This window comes from Zingiber officinale, chromosome 1A (genome assembly GCF_018446385.1).
Source record: "Zingiber officinale cultivar Zhangliang chromosome 1A, Zo_v1.1, whole genome shotgun sequence".
NCBI classification, from domain to species: Eukaryota; Viridiplantae; Streptophyta; class Magnoliopsida; order Zingiberales; family Zingiberaceae; genus Zingiber; species Zingiber officinale.
Window position 1 is genome coordinate 22,190,022 of NC_055987.1, and position 25,022 is coordinate 22,215,043.

At 36.2% G+C, this 25,022-nt stretch overlaps 1 protein-coding gene and 1 pseudogene across 1 annotated transcript; both read right to left on the minus strand.

The window, feature by feature from the left end:
- Nucleotides 1-732: 732 nt before the first annotated feature.
- On the minus strand, nt 733-9,244 carry LOC122001043 (annotated as a pseudogene).
- Nucleotides 9,245-22,472: 13,228 nt separating this feature from the next.
- On the minus strand, nt 22,473-24,240 carry LOC122020689 (pectate lyase-like). The gene is made up of 5 exons (XM_042578702.1): nt 24,047-24,240; nt 23,328-23,967; nt 23,142-23,245; nt 22,899-23,037; nt 22,473-22,826 (listed from the first exon to the last, which is right to left on the minus strand). Exons 1-5 carry the CDS (start codon nt 24,238-24,240, stop codon nt 22,605-22,607), a joined length of 1,299 nt encoding a protein of 432 aa, XP_042434636.1. The 3' UTR covers nt 22,473-22,604.
- Nucleotides 24,241-25,022: the final 782 nt, after the last annotated feature.

Here is a 25,022-nt window from a genome sequence, read left to right on the forward strand (position 1 = left end):
ATTCAAATTTATTTGAAAATTTTATTTGTTTAATTAATCATTAAACATCTTAATTAAACTTATTTATTTATTTTATTTTATTTATTTAACGTATTAATAAGAATTTTATTAATAAATATAGTTTATGAACATTGTTCAAGAGTGTTGTTCATAAATATTATTCACGAATGTTGATCACTAAATACATATATGTTCAAACTTGTTTATTTAGTTTAACGAGCTGTTCAAGCTTGTTTATTTAATTGATCTTGTGTATATTAAACGAGTATAAATAAATTTTACCAAACCAAATATCAAACTTATTCATAAATATTTGATTAATTTACTGCCCTACATATACAAGATTAGATTATACAGAGGGACCTAAACTACTTGCACATCTATTAATTATAATAATTATTAATTATAATAATAATAATAATAATTAAATTTTATCCAACTAGATGAAGTCGATTTACACATCTATTAACTATTTTATCATATTAGACTAATAATTTAAGTCCAATCAACGTACGATTGCCATAATCGATATTTATGTCTTGCTGCTAATAGTATACATTTCTGAAGTATACTATTAGCAGCAAGACATAAATATCGGTCACATACACTATTAAATTTGGATTGGCCACCGAGTTTAGATCTGCCTAAATTGAATAAAGCTCTTCCCGTGTTTAGTTCCAATAAAGTCAATAAAAGCCACCAGGAATCCTGGGGAAGGAAAGAAAATGGTCTTCAAGCAGCCTTCTTCTCCTTTGTTCTCTAGAGCTTTCTCCACTTGAGGAAGATCAAAGACCTGAGAAGACCATAACCACACTAGACCACTGCTTCGTTGATAAAGGGTTGCCACTTGTCAATGATGATACAATGATGCTGACAAAATTCCGGGTGGTGGTGATGGTTGTGTTAGCAAGTGAGCCAAATTGGCTTATGGTCAAGAAGATGAAATTTTGTCCCACTGCGCCGCAGAGACAGTACATAAGGATGTCCCAAGCTGCCTCTGGGTGCTCCTGGCAGAACCTCACTGAGTCACTGCCTCATAATCACTTGCATGGGGCCAGCCAAACATGTAAATAACATTGTAAATGGTTCCCCAAAGGTTCATTCCAAGCATGATCTCCCAAGCAGAAGTTTTTGGGTACCTATTAAAGGTTTTTTATTAAAAGAGAAACAAATAGATGCAGTTATAAATTATTGTGAACTTTGGATTCAAGTACGATTAAAGCACTAAAATAAATTTGAAGGTACACAAGCATTTTTGTTTCATCTGTTTAAGAAATGGCGTTTGTGAAGCCGTCAAATGCTAAATTCAGGAAGCAAAGCCCATAGCCAAGTGGAGCATTTGGATGGGCAAGCTTCTTTATGGTCTTTGAGCTAGTCTGTAATCAATCGAATCAAACAATTTAATAACAAAGCTATTGTAAATGTATTCAGAGAGTGAAGGGCATGAAAAGTACAATAAACAAAAATGTAACCATATCAATAAAAAATGTAGATTCTAATGTACTGTGGTAGTTCAGAAGATACACAGCCAGGCATGGTCCATTTCCATAGACCATACCCTACTAACCATATTTCATGGAACAAGATAATACCAAGAACATCAGGCCAAAATGACTGGCATTGAGGATGAAAATGACTTACATGAGCAATCATGAGGTTTTGGTCCTCAAATAAAGAAGTTAGATCTTTAATAAGGTGTTCATTATTTATGTCTGAAATCAATTCCACATACCAAGGCACAACAAAGAACCCAGTCCTTGGAATATAACAAACTCACTCAGAAGCCACTGAATGACAGTCAAAAAAAAGTCATTTGTAATGTATATTCAAAATTGTTAGATGCAGCCACCATCTTTTATCCCAAGAAATTAGTCATTTGGATATGCATCCCCATTGCAAGAGTTGGATCCCCATGAGTGAAAAAAAAATTGATTTTGATGCAAAAGAGTATGAAGGGAAATGCCAAACCTTCAAAAGTGCAAATGAAGATACCCCTCCGGCAACAAGGAAAGTGCAAACATATTCTGGAATACTATATTTGATTCCATAAACACGAGCACCCACCAGCATAACTGTGAGATCAAGGCATACTTGTCAGTAACAATTATCAGTTGGAGAAAAAGTATGCTTATGTTTATGTTAAGACTCCATTCAGATAGAATACTTACGGAATTCTAAATAACAATCAATTTTTCAAGTTGGTATCTTTAAACTAGTTCTACCATACTAGAAGCATCAAATCTTTCATTATGGAAAAACAATATGCATACTTAATTAGGAAAAAATAAAATGTTTATTATCGATAAGGTTAAACACTCTACTCAACAGGAATCATTTTTGTAGACTTTGCCAATACCTGTTATAAACAAACTCAATACTCTTAGAAGTCCTTAATCTGGCAGCATAAAAACAGTGATTTTTAGAAGGGTAATTTTTTATCCATTCATGATACAAACAAGGGAATAAGGGATGCTAGAGAAGTGAATTAAGAGAAACAAAGTGAGGCGATCATGTCAATGTGCGGTTGTGCCCAATCACACAGGTAACATAAAAGGAACATGTTTCCAAAAGCTCACATTCTTAGGATAGTTTAGAGTTCAAATATTAACAATTTGTTATTGGTAAATATGAATGCCTTTGGAAACACACAGTAAGTGTTGTAATCTGATTACGCTAACACAGTAATTTATTTGCATCAAAATAGCAAGCATACAATAAATGGATAATATAAGAGTAAGGTTCAGAAATTGTGTATCTCTAGTTGAAGCGCCGGCGTGCCGACTGTCTTTAGAGATTTTATTGCCGCCCACGGTGCAGAGGCTCTCCGGCAAAATTCTCCCAAGATTAGACAATCACTCGCGCCGTTCGTAAGTGCACTCCAAGACGAGCGCCGCACTCAGACTCAACCTCAGATCGCGGAACCAAAGCCTCAGAACAGAAGGAAAACTCGGAAGGAAGTGCGTCCCGCTCGGTTTATGGATTTTCGGCTCGAACCCCCCGAAATCACTTGATTTGGGTTCGGTCCGCGCATGCGTGTAGGCCCCCTTAACTTTGCTAAGCAAGGATGGAAGGGGTCCATATATAAGGCCTTTCAACTTTCTTTGCTTAGCAATGTGAGACTAAATGCATACATATGCATTACCAAAAGAAATAACTTGAATTAAAACTCAACACTAAGTTCCAAACAAATTAATTTGGCAGATAGAACCAAGTACATCTTTGAATTGCATTAATTGGTTAATCTGTTAGAGCAACAATTAGAGCTGAGAATATTAAACAACCCGACCTGAAACACAGTTAATAGAGAGAAGAACAAAAAGTGTCATTACACGACCTGAATATATAAATAGGTTAATATAAATTGACCCATTTATGAAAATACTTCATTTAAAAGAAAATATCAGTAACTTTATGTGATATATCTTAATGTTAGGATCATCACAACGGAAAAAGCACACTAGGATGTTGTAAAAACATATTATTTTATTCTTTATCATGCTTGCATCCGTGTGAAGGAAATTCAAACTATGTATTGGAATGGAAGAAAGTTTAGATTTCCATATCTTAAGCAAGATGCAATAAGCACTATGTCCTTTACGCTATCCATGTGACTCAATCCCTTGAGCAGGAAAGACGTGCTAGAATACTTGAATTGGAGGGAGGGAGGAAGGAGGAGGAGATCTAACCACCACCTTATAAGTATGTCCACCACCACAATAGGAAATCTATGGAAGCTAGGGATCACCTAATTCATCAACCAACACTAAATTGATGTGTTATCATTGTAGTCACATAGATACTTTTACAGAAGAACAATTTTAAGGCATCATGAAGAATATATATGTCATGTATATAATTGGTTAAAAAAAAGCTATATGTTTTCCTATCTATTGCATTCAGACTATCAATGCTAAGATATTGAGTTGCAATTGCTAAATCTAGAGCTTTACTAATGAAAGTACAATGACCCGAGCCAACAGACACGATATTAACTATATGAATTAGTAGTCGGCAAACAAAGGGGAAAACATCAAAATCTAGACTAACCTCTTTGGGATAACTGATATACTTCAAAGCTTCAATTCCCATAGATGAACTAATGGTATTAGTGATGCTCGGGCTCCGGTAGCTCCGTAATGGAGCTCTCCCAGACGAACTCCTCGACCACTGTTGGAATATATACTAAAAGCCTAGCTTTTTGTATAAATATTTATTTAGAAATAATTTTGTATAAATATTTATTTAGAAATAAGAATCACATTGGTCAAATGTCTACATTTATACTAAGTGTAGTTGTTCAATTAATTTATATTGTAGATAACATGATGTGTGGTATCACACACAGAAGATCATGTTATCAGTTCCTTACAAATTATAAACAGTTGCTCACAACCAAGATGGAATGAGACAAACCATAGGAGTGATTGTAGTGTAATTAGGTATTAGTTTATCTTGATTAATAAATTATACTAGTACACTATGAGTGTATTGAGCAGGACCATTTGAGGTAGTTTCTTTTTATACTGACTATATAAAAGAACAATACCTCTGTTATTATGGAAGTGTGTACTCTTAATCATGATATAATAACAAACACATATACTTAATATTTATTTCTTTAATTTATCAAAGGGTGTGATTTAGCTCATTAAATCAATAGACCCGATAAGTTGGGAAATGATATTATTTATATGGTGTGTTGTTGATTATAAAATGAAACTGTGTCCTAGTAATTTAGGTTGATGATGTCACCTTGAGGAGCTCATAAGGATTGTCATGTAAACCCTGTAGGTGGACTTAGTCCGACATGACAATGAAGATGAGTGGTACTACTCTTGGAGCTAGATATTAATTAAGTGAGTTGTCAGTAACTCATTTAATTAGTGAGCATTCTATATCTTAAACACAGGGAGACTAACACACTCATGATAAGAAGGAGCCCATATAGTAATATGGGATTGGTACGGTAGTTCAATAATACTCTTTAGTGGAATGAGATATTATTGATGAACTCGAGTTGGGTGTTCGGGGAGAACACGGGAAGCTCAAGTTCATCGGGAGACCAAAACTAATTCCTCCTCTCGGTCCCTATTGTAACCGCTTATTTATAAAGTTTTATACCCACCTATATCCACCTTCTTACTCATTCTTAGGTGGCCGGCCAAGCCAAGCTTGGAGCCCAAGCAAGGGTCGGCCAAGATAAGCCTTGGATAGACCAAGTAGTGGCCGACCCTAGCTTGGAGCCCAAGCTGTAGCGCCTGAAAATTCTCAAAATTATTTTAGAAATATTCTATGATTTTTTTGGAATTTTAGGATATTTTTACAAAATTTTTAGAGTAGCAGAAGTAGCAAAAATAAATAGAATCGTAAAATAGCCTACGCGAAAATTGAACCCGAGACCTATTGGGCCCTACGACTTAAGGTGAACTCTAGTAACCAGGAGAACCCAGCAGGGCCGTGCTGTAAGGAAAGGGAAACAATTTTATTTAAGTTAGAGTTGGGTGAATTTACCACTTAATATAAATAGGAGAAAAATTAAGTGAAGAGTTATTTTTAACGTGACTCTCTCCTCCCTCACCCTAGCCACGCCGCCCCCTTCTCCTCTTCCCTCTCTCGGCGCACCAAGCCCCAAGGGCTAGGTTTCCGTCCCAACGGCCATAGGAGCATCTTCCGGCGACGACTCCGACATGAGGACGTTTCTCTCCGCGAGAAGAACGTGTGGACGCAAGAGAATCGTCGAGAAGATCGTCTCCACCGGAAAAAACTAGCGACTAGATTCGTAAGAAAACTAGCACAAGAGGTAAGAAACCCCTCACCTGCAGTATAAGTAGCTAATCGTGTGTTTTATGCATTAGTTTAGTAGTATACAGATTTTTAGTACGAAGGGTGTGTTGTAGAGCACACCAAGTGCTTGATATAATGTTTAGCTCAGTAAAATACTTCAGTAGGCATTCTAATAGTTCAGTAAATGCGGTAGAAGCATTTAGAATAGCATAATAGTCTTGCTACAGCTTATATGGGACTATGGTCCAATGGGTGGGCTCCCACAGTCGCCTCTAGGTTCAGATAACCTAGAAATAGCGAGATAAGAGAATTCAGTTATAAAACAGTATTTTACTTTTCAGTCTGGACTTCAGATGTCCTTGGGTTTGCAAACCCGGGTCTAGTTAGGGATGCGCGCATAGCAAGTACAGTTGTCGGGCCCAAACAGTAGCATGATTATGTATTTTAACCTATTTATGAAAATAGTTTTCAAACTTCGCAAATAGTTATGTGAATTCAGTACAGCTTTAGCATTAGTTAGAATTAGCTCAGCTCAGTTTGGTTGTATCGGTTTAGTTTTCTATTGATACAATATGATAGCTTATGTTAGCACTTGTTGCCATGACTAGTTTGTTTGTATGTCATGCTATGCTCTTACATGTTCAGTATACATATTTTTCAAATAGCATGTTTTAAAAGCATGATTTCATCGTATGCATGTTTTTGTGAGGTAGATGGTTTCTTACTAAGCTCTCAAGCTTACAGATACTCTTTTCCTTATACTGCAGATAAAGGTAAAGGAAAGATGGACTAGTGGAGGCTAGAGGTCAATGCAAGGAAGATGTGTGTGGGTGGAACTTGGAATAAAGATCTTAGGGATCTAGCAAATTTTGTTTTAAGCATTAGAACTCTGTAGCATTTTAGTTGTTCCGCACTTTGGTATGTTTAAATGCCATGAACTAGAGAACTATGCATTAGCCCATGTTTAGAATACTAAATATTTGATGTTATAATGTTTCCCAGCCATTTTGGAACTTGTATATGTGATTTAGGCACGAAACAGTGCTGAAATCAGACTTCTGATACGAAATTAGAAACCCCGATCGATCAGCCGATCGATTGGGGGACTTCAATCGATCAGCTGATCGATTGGTGAACTTGTTCCGCGAACAGTAGCTCTGGATCGATTGGTCAGTCTGGATCGATCAGTCGATCGATCCAGAATATTAACCCGAGCACAGTAGCCATCGAAATCGATCCATGGATCGATTCAACAGCTTGCAATCGATTGAGTTCAATCTGGATCGATTGGGAAGCTGGGTTTCGACCAAGAGACCTTGTAATTCAGCTCCTTGACCATAGGGGATGTAGGATATGCCATGTATACCTTAGATTGCATCCCTCAGCACATGTAGGACCAAGAACTTGTATTAGTTTAGCAAAGTTTAAATTGGTACAGCTTTCCGCACTTAGACTTAGTGATGGTCATGGATATAGTTTAGCACAAGCTTAGGTGGCCGGCCACATAAAAAATAAAAGGAGTTTATTTTAAAATCTTTCCTTATGTGAAAGCCATGATTTTAAAAGAGAGTTTAAAATTTAAATCTTTTCTTTTATAGCTTTCTACAAAAGATTAAGAGAAAGGTTTGATATCTTTCCTTATTTGTAGTTAAAAGGAATATTTTAATTTTTGATAAAACTTTCCTTTTTTGTAACCATCCTCATGGTTTTAAAAGAGAGTTTTAAAATTTAAATCTTTCCTTTTATAGCTTTCTACAAAAGATTAAGAGAAAGATTTAATATCTTTCCTTATTTGTAGTTAAAAGGAAGATTTTAATTTTGGAGAAAACTTTCCTTTTTGTAATCATCCACATGTTTTAATAGAGAGATTTTAATTTATAAAAGTTTCCTTTTATAACCAACCATGAAGGGAATTTTTAAAAGAGAAATTTTTATTTTAAATTTTCCGGAAACAAATTAGGAAGTTTTAATTTTGTGTTTAAAACTTTCCTTGTTTGGAGGATTTGATATGGTCGACCATTGAAGGAATTATAAGGAAGGTTTTATTAAATTTTCCTTTCATTGGCAAAGAAAATAAGAAAGTTTTAATTATGTTTAAAACTTTCTTTATTTACCAAGACCAAGGAATATAAAAGAGAGGGTAGAGGTGTCTCATCTCATAACAACATATCTTCTATTATTCCTCTCTTCTCTTCCTTGGTGGTGGTCGTCCCTCATCCCTTCTCCTTCTCCTATTCTTCTTCCTTGTGTGGCCGGCGGCATCTTCATCTCAAGGAGCTTGGTTGGTGGCCGGATATTGTTAGAGGAAGAAGGAGAGATAGGAGGCTTTGTTTCTTAGCATCCCTTGGAGCTTGGTTGGTGGCCGAAAGTTCTTCATCTCTTGAAGATTGTTGGTGGTTGAAACTTGCTTGGAGAAGAAGGAAGCTTGGGTGGATTCTCGTCTCGGTAGATCGTCGCCCACACGACGTCCGAGATAAGAAGAGGAATACGATAGAAGATCGTGAGCTCTATAAGCTACAAAAGGTATAACTAGTTATTAGTTTCCGCATCATAACTAGTTCATCCTTTTGTTTAGATCTTGAAATACCAAACATAAGAGGCTAGTGATTCTAGGTTTTGAATTTATGATTCGATTTTGTGTTTCTTTTGTTATTTTTCAATCTTGTGATTCAATTGTTCTTAATGGTTAAACCTAGGGTTACTATAAGGAGATTAAATATTGAATTTCGTTGAAAGAATTTGTCTAGGAAGTGGTGGATGCTCCCATAACCAAGAAGACCTAGTGTCTCGCCATGTTTAACCTGGAAGCCGATCTCTGAAATTAATATTTAATCAAATTTGTAACATAGGTAGATTTGGATTAATAATGTTAAGCATCATTTGTAATCCAAAGCTAAACCTCTAAGAACAGATAAGTTGAATATGGAATTAATAATGTTAAGTTCTGTTTGTGATTCCAAATTTAATTTCTAAAGAACACAATAGGTTGCTAGGAATGGTATAGGACTTGTATAAAATTTTTGTATAGGGGAACTAGTACAATATTCCGAGTAGCAACCAACAACCACAACTTTATCACTATGCAATTAGTCATTCCCAAATCAAAATGAATCAATTAACAACCTCACATCACCCTCAATTGACAAGAACATGCAAAATCCACAATGCGCATACTGATAAACGACCACGCGAGGCAAAGCACGTTCTGCGCCAAGTTTAAAAAGGAGACGTGCTCGGATCGTCTCCCATCCGGCCCAAAAAGCTTGGTCGATCTGCATAGAAAAATAAGAAAGAAGATTCATCTTTCAAACCCCTAAATGTTCGTGCCAAAGATAAAGGATCAATTTAGGATGGAATGGAAAAGTTAGAGAAAGGTAAAAGTGGAAGCGAAGCGAGAATGAAGTGAAGGTGCTCACACAATTTCTTACAGGACACCCTGGAAGATGTAGGTGGACCACATGCTGACGCAAGAAGATGCGCTCGAGCTCAGAAATGGCATCGCGAAATTCCATCCTCTGGTAGAGTAATATCTTCCGTAGCGCGCTTGCAATCGATGTGAGGAGAATGAAGAGAGAGAGAGGGGATGGGAATGTTGAGAATTAAACTTTATTTTTAGACATAAAAGTTGGTGATAAAAATTTATGGAGATAGAAAAATGAGGTGTTAATTATTGATGAGAGTTTGTGATTGGATAGAATTTGATGAGATGTCATGATAAGGATAAGAGTCTCGTGGAGATAGAATTAAAAAAAGTCTAGATTATTAGTGCTTATCTAATAAACCTATAAATATGTACATTTTCATGAATGAAGTAAGTGGAGCATTTTTTTTTTATTCTCCTCCTCTTCCACGTAAAGATTCTCCTCTTCTTCCACAATTTTTCTTCTCCCATAATTTTTTTCCAACAAAGTGGTATCAGAGCCATGTCGATGCTTCCTATCCCTCATCTTGCTGATTTGAAGTATGGTAATTGGAGTATCCAAATGAGTGTCTTACTAGAGAGCGAAGGCTTGTGGGATATTGTTGAAAGAGGCTATAAAGCGTCTCAAGAAGGAGTCTACCAAACGGAGGCACAGAGACAGCAATGGCGGAACAAAAGAGAAAAGATAAGAAAACTCTTTTCTTTATCTATAAAGCTCTTGATGAAGCTACTTTTGAGAAAGTAGTCGAAGCTACAACTTCCAAAAAGGCATGGGAGATCCTACAAGTAGCATACAAAGGTGATGAAAGAGCAAAAAGTATTCACATTCAAATCCTAAGAGGGGAATTTGAATCGTTGGAGATGAAAGAGTCCGAAAGTGTATCAGACTACTTTACAAGGGTATTGATTATTGTCAACCAATTGAGAAGAAATGGTGATGACATTGAAGATAGTCGTGTCGTAGAGAAAATTCTATGATCGTTGGAGCCAAGGTATGACTATGTAGTTGCGGCCATAGAAGAATCAAAAGATGTAAAAGACATGAAGGTGCAAGAACTATTAAGCTCTCTACAAGCTCATAAAGCAAGAATGCAAAGAAGACGGAGAGAGCCTATGGAGCATGCTCTACAAACCAAGCTCACAATTATTGACCAGAAAGAAGAGTCAAAGATCGAAGGTTCGCAAGAAAACGACGGTAGCCGTGGTGACTTCCGTGGACGTGGCTGAGGTAGAAGCTGTGGCAGGGGCTTTGCTCGAGGTCGAGGAAGAAGTAAAGACAACAATCAAGGTAGAGACCAAAGGTATGACAAAAGAAATGTAAGATATTATACTTGCAACAAATTTGGACATTATGCATCGAAATACCGCTCAAACAATGTGCAAGGGAATGCTAATTATGCATCAAAAGAAGGCAATGACAATGATGTAGTTTTGCTAGTAAGAAAGGATGGAGATTCCACAAACAAGAATTTGTGGTACTTAAATTCCAGGGCAAGCAATCATATGTGCGGGCATAAAGATATGTTTATTGAGTTGGATGAAACGGTGAATGGACAAGTCTCGTTTGGAGATGCATCCAAAATCCAAGTAAGAGGCGTTGGTAAGATTCTCATCAAACTTAAAGATGGAGCTCACACATACATCACTAATGTTTATTATGTGCCCAACATGAAAACTAATATTATTAGTCTTGGACAATTGCTTGAGAAAGGTTTTAATATGCAACTAAAAGATGGTAGTCTACGTTTAAGAAAGCAAAGCAAACTTATTGCTCATATTCCTATGTATAAAAATAGGATGTTTTCTCTCAATATTAAGCATGTTACTGCAAAATGTTTAAGTGCATGCATAAAAAATAGTACATGACTATGACACATAAGGTATGAGCATATAAATTTTAGAGCTCTAAAGCTTCTCTTAAGCAAAGGAATGGTGAATAGTTTTTCTCATATTAATACCCAAGATTATATCTGTGAAAGGTGTGTTCTTGGCAAACACCCTAGAGCAAGTTTTCCGAATGAATCGCACAACCGAGCTAAGAAGTCTCTTGAACTCATTCATACATACATATGTGGGTCAATCACTCAATTCACTCCGACCTCCTTTGGAGGTCATCGATATTTTCTAACCTTTATTAATGATTTCAGTAGAAAAACTTGGGTTTATCTTTTGAAGAATAAAGATTATACTTTTGAGAAGTTCAAGGAATTCAAAGGATTGGTAGAAAATCAATCCGGCTATACTATCAAGGCAATGCGGTCATATCATGGTGGTGAATTCACCTCAAAAGAATTTAAAAAATTCTGCAAAAATCATGGCATCTGGAGGCCTTTAACCACACCTTACTTCCCTCAACAAAATGGAGTTGCTAAAAGGAAGAACCGAACTATTCTTGACATGGTTCAAAGTATGCTAAAAACGAAAGAAGTGCCTAAAGAATTTTAGGCTGAAGTCGTAAACTGTGTTGTGTATTTGCTAAATAGATCTCCTACAAGGAATCTAGAAGGAATTACACCTCAAGAAGCATGGACCGGATACAAGCCATGTGTATCTCATTTGAAGATTTTTGGGTGTATTGTCTATGCACACATTCCGGATCAATGAAGAACGAAGCTTGATGACAAAAGCTTACCTTGCATTTTTCATTGGCTATGATGTAAGATTGAAGGCTTACAGACTCTATAATACAGTGAACAGAATGATTATCATAAGTAGAGATGTTGAATTTCAAGAATATGGTGCTTAGAATTGAAGCACTAATATGGTGACGATTCAAGAAGAAGAACAAATGAAGGAGAAAGAATCAACTTCACCACTGTCGCCTACTTCTTTATCATCCTCGGATGAAGAAAATCCTCTACCACAAAAGACAAAGAGTCTTCAAAAATTATATGAGGTGACAACTCCACTTAATCTCATTTGTCTTTATACTAATGAAGAGATTGTATCTTTTGAAGAAGCTATTAAAGATAGCAAATGGAAGAAAGCCATGGATGAAGAGATGAAGGCAATTGAGAAGAATGAAACTTGGCATCTTACTACTTTGCCCGATGGCCACAAACTCATTGGCATGAAGTGGGTTTATAAAGTGAAGAAAAATGCTCAAGGAGAAATAGAAAAGTACAAAGAGTGGCTTGTGGTAAAAGGCTACAAACAAAAGGTCGTCATTGACTACGAAGAAGTATTTGCTCCCGTTGCCCGAATGGAGACTATAAGGTTGATAATCTCTTTAGTCGCTCAAATAAAGCGGCAAATATTTCAGCTTGATGTCAAATCGATATTTCTTAATGACTACTTAGAAGAAGAAGTCTATGTTGAACAACCGGCTGGCTACATCAAGAGGGGGCAAAAAAGAAAGATGTTGAAATTGAAGAAAGCTCTCTATGGCTTGAAGCAAGCACCGAGAGTATGGAATTCAAGAATTGATGCATACTTTAAAGAAAATGGTTTTATGCAATGCCCTTATAAGCATGCTCTTTATGCAAGAGTAAATAATGATAACATCTTATTGGTATCATTATATGTAGATGATCTAATATTGACAGGAAGTTCACCTCAAATAATAAAACTTTTTAAGGAAGCTATGACAAAAGCATTTGATATGACCGATATGGGACTTATGTCCTACTTTCTTGGCTTGGAGGTGAAACAAGGAGTTGATGACATATTTATGACTCAAGAACAATATGCAAAGGAGGTCCTTAAGAGATTAGAATGGATGATTGTAATCCAATTAACACACCGGTGGACTACGGAACAAGCTATCCAAGAGTGACAAAGGAAAGACGGTTGATCCCACACGTTTCAAAAGCTTGGTGGGAAGCTTGCGGTACTTAACTTGCACTCGACAAAATATATTATACGGAGTCGGTCTTGTAAGTAGATTCATGGAGGAGCCTAAAGAGACTCATTGGAAGGCAACCAAGTGAATCCTTCGTTATGTCCGAGGTACTCTGAATCACGAATTATTTTATTCTCACTCTAACAATTCTCAACTTGTTGGATATTCGGATAGCGATTGGGGTGGAGACTGTGATGACCGGAGAAGCACTTCCAGCTTTGCATTCTTCGTTGAAGATACGACATTTTCTTGGATGTTAAAAAAATAACCTATTGTTACTCTTTCCACTTGTGAAGCAAAGTACATTGCGACATCCTCATGTGTTAGTCATGCTATATGGCTAAGAAGCTTGCTACAGGAAATAAAATTTGAACAAAATGAAGTAACTCAAATTTGCATTGATAACAAATCAGCAATTGCTTTGGGGAAGAATCCTGTATATCATCAAAGAAGTAAGTATATTGATGTTCGCTTTCATTCTATTCGCGAACATGTGAAAACCAAAGATGTGGAGCTAGTCTATGTGAAGACTAAAGATCAAGTTGCTAACATCATTATAAAGTCACTCAAATTTGAAGACTTCATTAAAATGCGATATTTGCTTGGAGTCACAAAATCAAATTTAAGAGGAGGTGTTGAGAATTATATTTTATTTTTTAGAGATAAAAGTTGTTGATAAAAGTGTTAGATCGAGAAGCGCTAGAGGGGGGTTGAATAGCGCTCGTGGCTATTTCGTACGATTTAGAAATATAGTCAGAATACGCAGCAAAAAAATAAAAGCAAACACACACGCAAACACAGGTTGTTTACTTGGTTCGGAGCCTATGGCGACTCCTACTCCAAGGTCCACGCTCGTTGAGCGTTTATGGTGGGCAACACTTATAATATCGAAAAGATGTTACAATTTAAGTACAATAAACAGAAATTAAATATACCAACGACATTGGAAAATAGTAGATTCAGAGCTCAGGGTCGTCGGGATGTTGTTGCAGCACTTCGAGATGGACTCGTTAGCAGCTGGATACAGAAGGATTGCTTTTTCGAAGATCTACTAGACTGCTGCTCGAGACCTCCTTTTATTCACTGCTGAAGGCGCCTTAAAGCTCATCCGAGGCGCCTCCAACCCGCCGAGTCAACCGCGTGGATCAGCACTGATCCGGTCGCACCTCATCCACTTGAAGGTGCCTTCAAACCACTCCAAGGTGCCTCCAAGCTGCGGTCCAAGGTGCCTTCAGTCCCCATGAAGGCACCTCCAGCTCCTCTGCACAACTGGCTTCGGTTTGCACCCGAGACGCCTCCAAGCTCCATGGAGGTGCCTCGGACACTGTTTATCCGAGGCTTAACTTGTTCCTTTTGTACCTGCAAGATATGTTAGTCCCAAAACAACACCGTACCCTGCAAGACAAAGTTAGAACAGATATAAACATGATAAATTAAGTGGTTGACAGTCATCAGACTGTCCGGGTCTGACTTCGGATTTTCGACTGGAGACCCTAGGTCGACCCAACGCCTACTGTTCCCTCTGCGGGGAACACGTTCTCACATACTCCACTCAAGAGAGTTACCTGTTGCCAGTGCGATCCTCCAGACTGACTGGACTTTCCACCTAGGGTTACCACCCCCTATGACCTAGGGTTACCACCCCCTAGGGTTTTTCTCCACCTAGGGTTACCACCCCCTAAGACTTAAGGTTATCCCCTTAGGATTTTTCCTCCACCTAGGGTTACCACCCCCTAGGACTTAAGGTTGCCGCCCCTTAGGGTTTTTCTCTGCCTAGGGTTACCACCCCTAGGACCTAAGGTTACCCCCCCTTAGAATTTTTCCTTCCCTTAGGGTTACCACTCCCTAGGACCTAAGGTTACCACCCCTTAGGATTTTCACGTGCCTAACCATAGTTAGGACTTTCCTGAAACCTCATTCAAGCATGTTAGATAACAAGGAATCCTAACTTTGAATCCCTTTGCCATTATCAAAACTTGGGTTCGATCGTCGGATGTTTTCCGCACCAACAATCTCTCCCTTTTTTATTATGGCAACCGAAATTCAAAGTTAAGTATAAAAGATAAATAAAAGACAGTGATAGCACAAGTATGAAAAGACAAATATGAAATAAGCATAAGCATAAATTCAACATACAGAGCTCCCCCTAAATAGAAGCTTACAAAAGCTCCCCTTAATAAAAGTTCCCTTGAATTTTAAAATTTCAAGGATTTCTATTCTTAAATTTCTTTAACTTTCTCTGAATTTGTTTAACTTTCTTTGAATTTTATACTCTCCCCTTTGCCATATATCAAAATAACCGAGAGAGTAAAGAAAAAATTGAGTATAGGCATTAGCTTGTTTTAAGAAACCTTAACTTTTCAGAAATAATTATTATTTTATCTTTCAAAAAGATAGAAAAATAGAGGTTTAACCATACTTTGATAAGCACTTAGCTTAGAGGTATTTTCTTGTAAGACTTTTAGCTAGGTGAAATCAAAAAATATTATCATAAATTTTGAAAACAAAGTCCTTCCTTTAGTTTGAGAGATACTTTTAGCTGGGATAAAGTTATTTTGTCTTTAAAAAGTAACTTAGCTAATTCTTAGTTTTTAAAGAGGGAGTTTAATAAACTTAGTAAAAACAAAATTTGATCAAGACTTAGTTTAACTAAGATTTTTTACTTTGAAAAATACTTTTATCAAACACTTAGCTAAACTTATGAAGATAATATTTTTGTTAAATATTTAACCTTAAAAAGTCTTAGTTTTTCAAAAAAGAATTGTTTTGATAAAATTTTGAAAATGCTTTGGAAAATACTTAGCGTTTTCAGCAAAACTTAGCATTTGAAAACAATTGCTTTGAGAGACACTTAGCTAACTCTCCTTTTTTTTAAACCTTAAAAAGTACTTAGCTAAATGTTTTTGAAAAAAAATATTTAGTTAAATTTGAAAATACTTAGCTAAATTTGAAATACTTAGCTATATATTCAGCTTAAAAATGATTACCTTGAGAAAACATCTTGCCAAATAGCTAAGTTTAGAGAATAATCTAACTAAGTTTAGTTAAAGAAGACTTGATTAAGTACTTAGCTTAAAGAGGTTTTACATAAAGGCTTAGCTTTGAAAACATTCTAGAAAAGTTGTAATTTAAAAGTCAGGTCATAAATAATTTTAATTTTAAAACTAAATTAAAAATAACCCGAATTTTCGAAGACAGGTCAAAAATAGTTTTAATTTTGAAGTCAAGTCAAATTTTTATTTTAAAGAAAAACTAATTTTAGAGCCAACTCAAAATCACTCCCCCTTAATAAATGCCTTAATAAATTCTTTGGGTCCAGGAGTCCAAGCATGAGAGGTTAAAACAGAATATTTAATTTCCTAATTTTCCATCTCACTCATTCTAGATAAACAAGCATGTTCAGCTTATGAGTGAGCGTGAGATGAAGTTGTCTTTGCATTTGATATAAAACATAAGTTTTAGTTTGAATTTCAAATGAGTGAACATTTAGAATTTTGAAGAATATGTTAAAAATTAATACTTTGATTGAAATTACTTAGCCTTTAAAAATTAATTATGATTTGAACCTTAATAATTAAAGAATTAAATAAGATTTTTGAAATGATATAGAATTAAATACGATTTATGATTTTAAAATTAATTATAGAATTAAAATTATTTTTAAATAATTTTAAAATGATTTTTAAATGATTTTCAAATGTTGTTTTAAAATGATTTTCAAATAATTTTGAAATTGAAAAGAATTTTAAAAAAAATTGAAATTGATTTTAAAATATTTTTAAATAATTTTGAAAAAGATTTTAAAAGATTTTTAAATAATTTTGAAATTGATTTTAAAATATTTTTAAATAATTTTGAAATTGATTTAAAATTGATTTTAAAAGATTTTTAAAATAATTTTGAAATTGATTTAAAATATTTTTTAAATAATTTTGAAATTGATTTAAAAGATTTTTTAAATAATTTTGAAATTGATTTAAAAGATTTTTTTTAATAATTTTGAAATTGATTTTAAAAGATTTTTAAATAATTTTGAAATTGATTTTAAAAGATTTTTAAATAATTTTGAAATTGATTTTAAAATATTTTTAAATAATTTTGAAATTGATTTTAAAAGATTTTTTAAATAATTTTGAAATAAGTTTTTAAAATATTTTTAAATAAGCTTTTAAAACAATTATAAATAAGTTTTTAAAAGAATTTTAAATAAGTTTTTAAAACAATTTTAAATGAGCTTTTAAAACTTTTTTAAATAAGTTTTTAAAACATTTTTAAATAAGCTTTTAAAACATTTTTAAATAAGTTTTTAAAACAATTTTAAATAATTTTTCAAATAATTTTTAAAATGATTTTTAAATAATTTGAGTTTTAAATGTTTTTTTAAATAATTTTGAAATGATTTTTAAATGGTTTTAAAAATAATTTTAAAATTATTTTAAAATAATTTTTAAAATGATATTTAAGTAATTTTCCAAATGATTTTTAAATAATTTTTAAAATGATTGTTAAATAATTTTAAAAATCTTTTTTAAATAATTTTTAATTTTTAATTTAATTTAATTTGATTTTTAATCATTAATTTAATTTGATTTGATTTTTAATCCTTAGTCATCTCACCCGATTTAAATTTTAAATCAGGGAATTAGATAATTTTGTGAGATGAATTGGTTCAGTTATAGGATTTGATTTAACTTTGTGTTTGATTCAGGTTTAGCTTTGGGCTCAGTAAATAGGCATTCTCTGGATAAACTTCTGGGCTATGGTGAGTCACTTGGACATTATTAAAGTAATTAACTATGCCTTCAAGGTTTTCCAAATAGTCCTATCCATTGAACTTAATACAAAACCTTAGTCTAACTGGTTAGGATCCATAAAGGGTAGCTTCAGTTAGTTCCACTTAGCCAAATGCACCAGGTCGAAGTCATATCTTCCTAGACATGTATAAACTAAACTTCCCTAACGTACTATCATCCAGAATTTCACCAGTACCATAGGTCAAGTTAAACTTGTTCCCTTCCTAATTAGTTTTAATTACCCTGTCGGGTAGCTTGGTTTGGGTTACCCTGTCGGGTAAGTTAGTTTTGGAGGTGCCAGCTATTCTGGTGTCTCCCCCTACATTATTGATAATTTTATTTAAATTTATAAATTAGATTAGAGTTATATTTAAATTAAGTTTAGTAAATAAAAGGTACTTGATTATAGCTTGGTTTGTAATGTTTAAGTTTTACTTTAGACTTATAACCCAAGTCTAGATTTTGTTGATTAGTTAAATTATTAACAATCTTTTCTAACTTATCTATTTTATTTTTTTAAGATATTACTTTGTTTCTCTAATTTTCTCAACGTTAATTTCTTATGTTTATTAAATAATTTTAAGTTATTCTTATTTGGATTTGAATTAACTCTATTTATTGTATTGTTAGCAGGCATATCCAATTTTGAAGAAAAAATTATACTAGAGCAAGCAGGATTATTTAGAGATGTGTTGAAAAGATTGGATTTTCATATAATGTAAATTTATTTACCTTCATTTCTCTCCCTGGATTATTGGGTCTTCTTTCTGGGCACTGTCTTTTGCAGTGACTCATTCGTTTGCACTTAGAGCATTCAATGTGCTTCTTCCCTTTCTTGATCGTTTTCTCCTTCTCCTCCAATTGAGCCGACAGAATTTTATGAGTAGGGCACTCGTTTCTATAGTGCCCTCTCTCCCTACACTTAAAATAAGTTATGTGAAATTTAAAATTTGAATTTATAATTTTACCTTTAGGATCCATGATAGGATTCTCCCCCTTGACTGTTGCTATTTCAACTCCTGACTCAGATTCAGATATCTCGTCTTTGGCCATTAGTGCTATGAAATCGGTATGCTCTGATTCTTCTTAGTATGGTTCGGAGGTTGACTCTGGGGATTCAAATTCAGATTCGGACTCAGGTTCTATTTGATCTTCTAGCTCTGAAGGGATCTCATAAAGCTTGAGCAATTTCTCCCAAAGCTCCTTAGCATTGTTGAACTTTCCAACTCGATCAAGATCTGAATTTGTTAGTCTGCATAGGATAATACAAGTTGCTTTTGCATTTGCCTCGAATGTCCTTATTGTTTGTGCATCCCACTTGTCACACATGATGGGCACACCTTCTTCAGTGGAGAGAATAAATCCAATATGGACTATGGTCCATATTTCCGCTTTGGTCTTCAGTTAGTGCTCCACCTAGTCTTTCCAGTATCTTGAATTCTCGTCGGACAGAAGTGGTAGGCATGTGGAGCTATACCCATCTTCGTAGGCCATTAAGAAGGAATCTCGTAAAATAAAAATAATAAAACTTGTTCCAAGACTTGGTCTTGGATTAGTAGTGCGGGAAAAAAAATAGAAATAGGAAGTCACGAATTTTGACAAAAAATAATAAAATATTATAAAAAAAATATTAAAAAATATTATATCAAATTTTGCTAAATGCGATATTTTATTAATACTAATGAGCGGTGAAGAGATGAGAATGAATTTTTCGAAAATAATTTTGGAGGGAAAAAATAAAAGGCGTAAGGTTTTATTTTTACCCTAAACGAACGAGAAAGCGACGAAAAAATGCTCGAACAGTAGTTGTACCAATTCAGAGCAACCCCGCTCTGATATCAATTGTTGGATCGAGAAGCGCTAGAGGGGGAGGGGGTGAATATCACTCGTGGCTATTTCGTACGATTTAGTAATAGAGTCAGAATATGCAATGGAAAAATAAAAGCAAACACACATGCAAACACATGTTGTTTACTTGGTTCGGAGCCTGTGGCGACTCCTACTCCAAGGTCCACGCTCGTTGAACGCTTATGGTGGGCAACACTTATAATATCGAAAAGATGTTACAATTTAAGTACAATAAACAGAAATTAAATATACCAACGACACTGGAAAATATCATATTCAAAGCTCCGAGTCGTCGGGATGTTGTTGCAGCACCTCGAGATGGACTCGTTAGCAGCTGGATACAGAAGGATAGTTTTTTCGAAGATCTACTAGACTGCTACTCGAGACCTCCTTTTATTCACTGCTGAAGGCGCCTTAAAGCCCATCCGAGGCGCCTCCAACCCGCCGAGTCAGCCGCGTCGATCAGCACTGATCCGGTCGCACCTCATCCACTTGAAGGCGCCTTCAAGCCACTCCAAGGCGCCTCCAAGCCACGGTCCAACGCACCTTGAGTCCCCATGAAGTCGCCTCCAGCTCCTCTGCACAGCTGGCTTCGGCTTGCACCCGAGGCGCCTCCAAGCTCCATGGAGGCGCCTCGGACACTGTTCATCCGAGGCTTAACTTGTTCCTTTTGTACCTGCAAGATATGTTAGTCCCAAAACAACATCGTACACTGCAAGACAAAGTTTGAACATATATAAACATGATAAATTAAGTGGTTGACAGTCATCAGACTGCCCGGGTCTGACTTCGGATTTCCGACCGGAAACCCTAAGTCGACCCGACGTCTACTGTTCCCTCTGCGGGGAACGCGTCCTCACCTACTCCACTCAGGAGAGTTACATGTTGCTAGTGCGATCCTCCAGACCGACTGGACTTTCCGCCTAGGGTTACCACCCCTAGGACCCAGGGTTACCGCCCCCTAGGGTTTTTCTCCACCTAGGGTTACCACCCCCTAGGACCTAAGGTTACCCCCCCACCCCCCTTAGGATTTTTCCTCCACCTAGGGTTACCACCCCCTAAGACCTAAGGTTGTCGCCCCTTAGGGTGCGTTTGGTTCAAGTCATCATGTATAACCTTAGTTATGTGATTACCAGGTAATCACATAACCAAGGTTATGGGGAATAAAACATAACCAAATGTTGTTTGGTTCAACCTAAGTAATGCAACAAAAACTTGTTTGTTTGAAGGTTTTAATGAATACCCTAGTTTAATATTTTACCGTATTACCCTCAATTACAAAACCAACTATACATAATATTATTATTATTATTTATTTATTTTTTAATGTTTTTTACTTTTCTTTTTTCTGTATATTTTTTTTACTTTTTATGTGTTTTTTTATTTTTTTTAATGTTTTTATATTTTTAGATTATTTATATTTATATTTTTTATTTTTTTACATTTTTTTATTTTTTATTTTTATTTATTTATTTTATTTTTAATTTTTTTTAAATTTTAAAATTTTTATAAATTTTTTATTTTTTTAAAAAATATTTTAAATTTTTTAACATTTTTAAAATTTTTATTTTTAAAATTTTTATTTTTTATTTTTAAAATTTATATTTTTTATTTTTTAAAATTATTTATTTTTTTTAAAAAAATAAATTTTAAAATTTAAAATTTTTTAAAACATTTTTTTATTTTTTTTACATTTTTTTTCTTTTTTTCATGTTTTTTCTTATCGGAGGGTATTTTTGCTAAAAAAAAATCATTAACCCCGGAATCAAGAAAAACCTTAGTTTTCTGAGGTTTTCCGATTCCGGGCTGCATGACGCTTTTGCTGACGTGTCAGAAATGGAACATTACTTGGGAATCATCGAATACCTAAACCAAACAAGGTTTTTGTTGATAACCTTGGATGGATAACCAAGGTTATCAAGAATAACCCTGAACTAAACGCACCCTTAGGGTTTTTCTCTACCTAGGGTTACCAACCCTAGGACTTAAGGTTACCCCCCTTAGGATTTTTCCTTCCCCTAGGGTTACTATCTCCTAGGACCTAAGGTTACCACCCCTTAGGATTTTCACCTGCCTAATCGCAGTTAGGACTTTCCTGAAACCTCATTCAAGCATGTTAGATAACAAGGAATTCTAACTTTGAATCCCTTTACCATTATCAAAACTTGGGTTTGATCGTCGGATGTTTCCCGCACCAACAAAAAATTTATAAAAATAGAATGATGAGGTAACAATTATTATTGATGAGAGTTTATGATAGGATAGAATTTGACGAGGTATCATAATAAGGATAAGAGTTTCGTGGAGATAGAATTTTAAAAAAATCTAAAGTATTAGTACTTATCCAATAAACCTATATATATATATATTTTTCATGAATAAAAAAAATAAAATATTTTATTTTTATTCTCCTATGCTTCCACGTAAAATTCTCGTACAATTCTCTTTCTCTTCCATGATTTTATTTCTCCCATAATTTTTTTCCAACATGGAAAACGAAGGCACAGAATAGTCAGGTCGCGACTCTTCGCGCTGGTGGAGAGACGACTCGCTCGTGACGCGGGACGGGAAGCGGAGGGGAGAAACGTCAGACATCTTACGTGGGAGTGTATCATTGGATAATTAAGGAACAATGAGCCTCATTGGTCAAAGCGACGTGGTGCATGGCAATGGCGACCGACGTGGGCTGATGTGCAATGCTTCTATGTAAAGAAGAAAAATAGAAATCCCAACAAATAAAATGACTGGCAATTAAGTAGATTCGCCTTGTGAAGCCACAGCATACACAAGATAAGAGACAGGATTTGAGAAATTTTTTAGAAAAGGAAATCCATCTCATTCCCATCTCTTATCATCCGCGCTCTTCCTCCTCCATCACAATAGCAAACTTCGCATTTGATGCAGGCGTCGACGTCGATCAGCAGGGGCGATTAGGGCGGCAGTTGAGAGCGCCGGAGAAGCGAGTGAGGCGTCCGACCGCCGTCCCAGGCTTCGCCTTGATGAGTAGTTGCCTGGAGAAGCCACCGGTGGTATCGCGGCCCGACTGAACGAAGAAGGCCCCGTTCATTTGGAGGTCCCCCTCCGACCGCCAGTTCCAGTTCTTCCACACGGATTCCTCTGCGTATTCCCTGTGCGTCACCTGCCGTGCATATATATATCAACCTCTTATTAATAATTTCTCATTGATTAATTAGTTAATTAATCACCTCACCTCTTTGGCGGCTTGATTTGTTGGGCCGAGATATCTGTTGCCTTGGCAGATGATGGTGGGGTGCATGCTGCCGCCGATGGCGTACATCAGCCAATGCGTGTAGTCGTTGTTCACTACGTGGACGAATCCCCATCGGCACCTACATTCAGTTCGTTGATTGATTAGTTAGCGTTAATTAATCACTAGTGCGACAACAAATCCCTGCAATAATTTCAGGATTATTTATTCCGACTAATTCCTGACCTTGGCATCCTCTGCACAAGGCCTTGCCCGAAATGGTTGTACGCAATCGTCACCTGCATCTTCACATCCGCTGAATTCGCGTCGCTGGCGCCCAACAAGATCACCTAAAATTTTTACATACAAATTATGTAGTTTTGTTTTCCCCCCTATATAGAAGACCAACATAATCGAGTGAAATGTGGATACGTCATTGTGGCGGGTAAGATGGCAGTTGGAGATGGTGATGGCGGTGGAGGCCTCGATGGCGTCGATGAGACCGTCGGCGCAGTTGAACATGGAGATGTGATCGACCCAGATGTTGGAGGCGCCGAAGATGCTGATGCCGTCGCCGTCGCTGCGGGTGCGGATGCCCCAGTGCTGCTCGGAGTCGCGGATGTTACCTCCGGACCCGGGTTTGATGTCGTGGATGTGCAGGTTGTGGACGATCACGTGCTGCACGAACTGGATGGTGAGGCTGGCTCCGTAGGCGATGTGCACGTTGGCTCCCCGCCCGTCGATCGTCTTGTAGTTGTTGATCATCAGCTCCTGCTGCAGGCGGATGACCATGTCGCGGGCGAAGATGATCCACAGCGGCGCGTCGCGGGTGACGCCGTACCGGAGCGTCCCCGGGCGCGGGTCCAAGAGGTCGTCGTCGGAGGGGTCGGTCACCACGTAGATCTGCCCTTGGACGCCGCCCAAGGCGGTGCGCCCGAACCCCTTCGCGCACCGCGCCAAACGCTTGCGGTCGCTCGCCCAATCATCGCGGCACCGCCAGCATCGGTCGATGGGGTTCGTCGCGAGGCACGGGCCGTCGCTCTTGCCTTTGCCCCGGAGGCTTCTCCTCGTGCTGCTGCGGTTTGGCCAGCAAATTTAACGTCACAATTCAGTTAATCTAAATTGGTCATTTATATAAAACAGTGGCTCACAGATTGGCTGAGCCCGCATTGAAATTGTTGACGACGGTCCCCGGATCGGAGACGTAGGCGTTCAGCGTATTGTTGCGAGCCTCAGCGGCGCGCTTCGCCCAGTAGTCGTCGAAGACGGCGATGTGGGCGTAGGACAGAGCAGCAGAGGCGAGGAAAAGCAGAGAGAAAGAGAAGAATTTGACATAAAGCTCCATTTTGTATGTCTTAACTTGACATCCACGCACCGATCGAACAATATAATTTAATCCTTTGTTGGCTGTGGACACTTCCAATCGCCGAGGAAAGCTGTGGGTGAGAATTGGTGGTGTTGCTCAATTTAGAGAGGGTGTCTTTATATATATATATATATATATATATATATATATATGAGTGGAGACTGGAGAGGGGGTTTAAATTAAAGAGTTCGTTGGCGAGGAGAGCGCGAGATCAGAGGAGCGCCACAGGGCATAGAGTCTCTGCAAGCGGTGCAAAGTTTAATTAAAGTAATAATAATAATAATAATAATTAATTAAAGACGGTTGGAGAATGCGTAGCCAGGTATGTATTTTGTGGTGCAACCTGAGTTAAAATTATGAAATATTTAAGTTACAAATGATGTTGTATAATGATTTTATAATTACTATAACTATATATATATATATATATAATGGCTATAAAACTATAACTTTATGTGACAGTTCAGTTATAACAATTATAAAATTGTAATTATTATAATTATATAATAGCTACATATTTGTAATTATTATAATTATGTAATAATTATAATATATCCGAATTTAAGATTTAGACAGAAAATATAGATAAGAGATAATAATAAAAATAAAATAGTAAAGGATGACTTGATAATTATAATTAGGTTTTTTAATAAAAAATTAAAGTAAAACGTCAAAATTTTAAAAATAAGAGTCATACTTTTGATTTTTTTGACCTTATACGTTAGTCTGATTATAAGAGTGCAGATCTTTTTCTCCGTAAT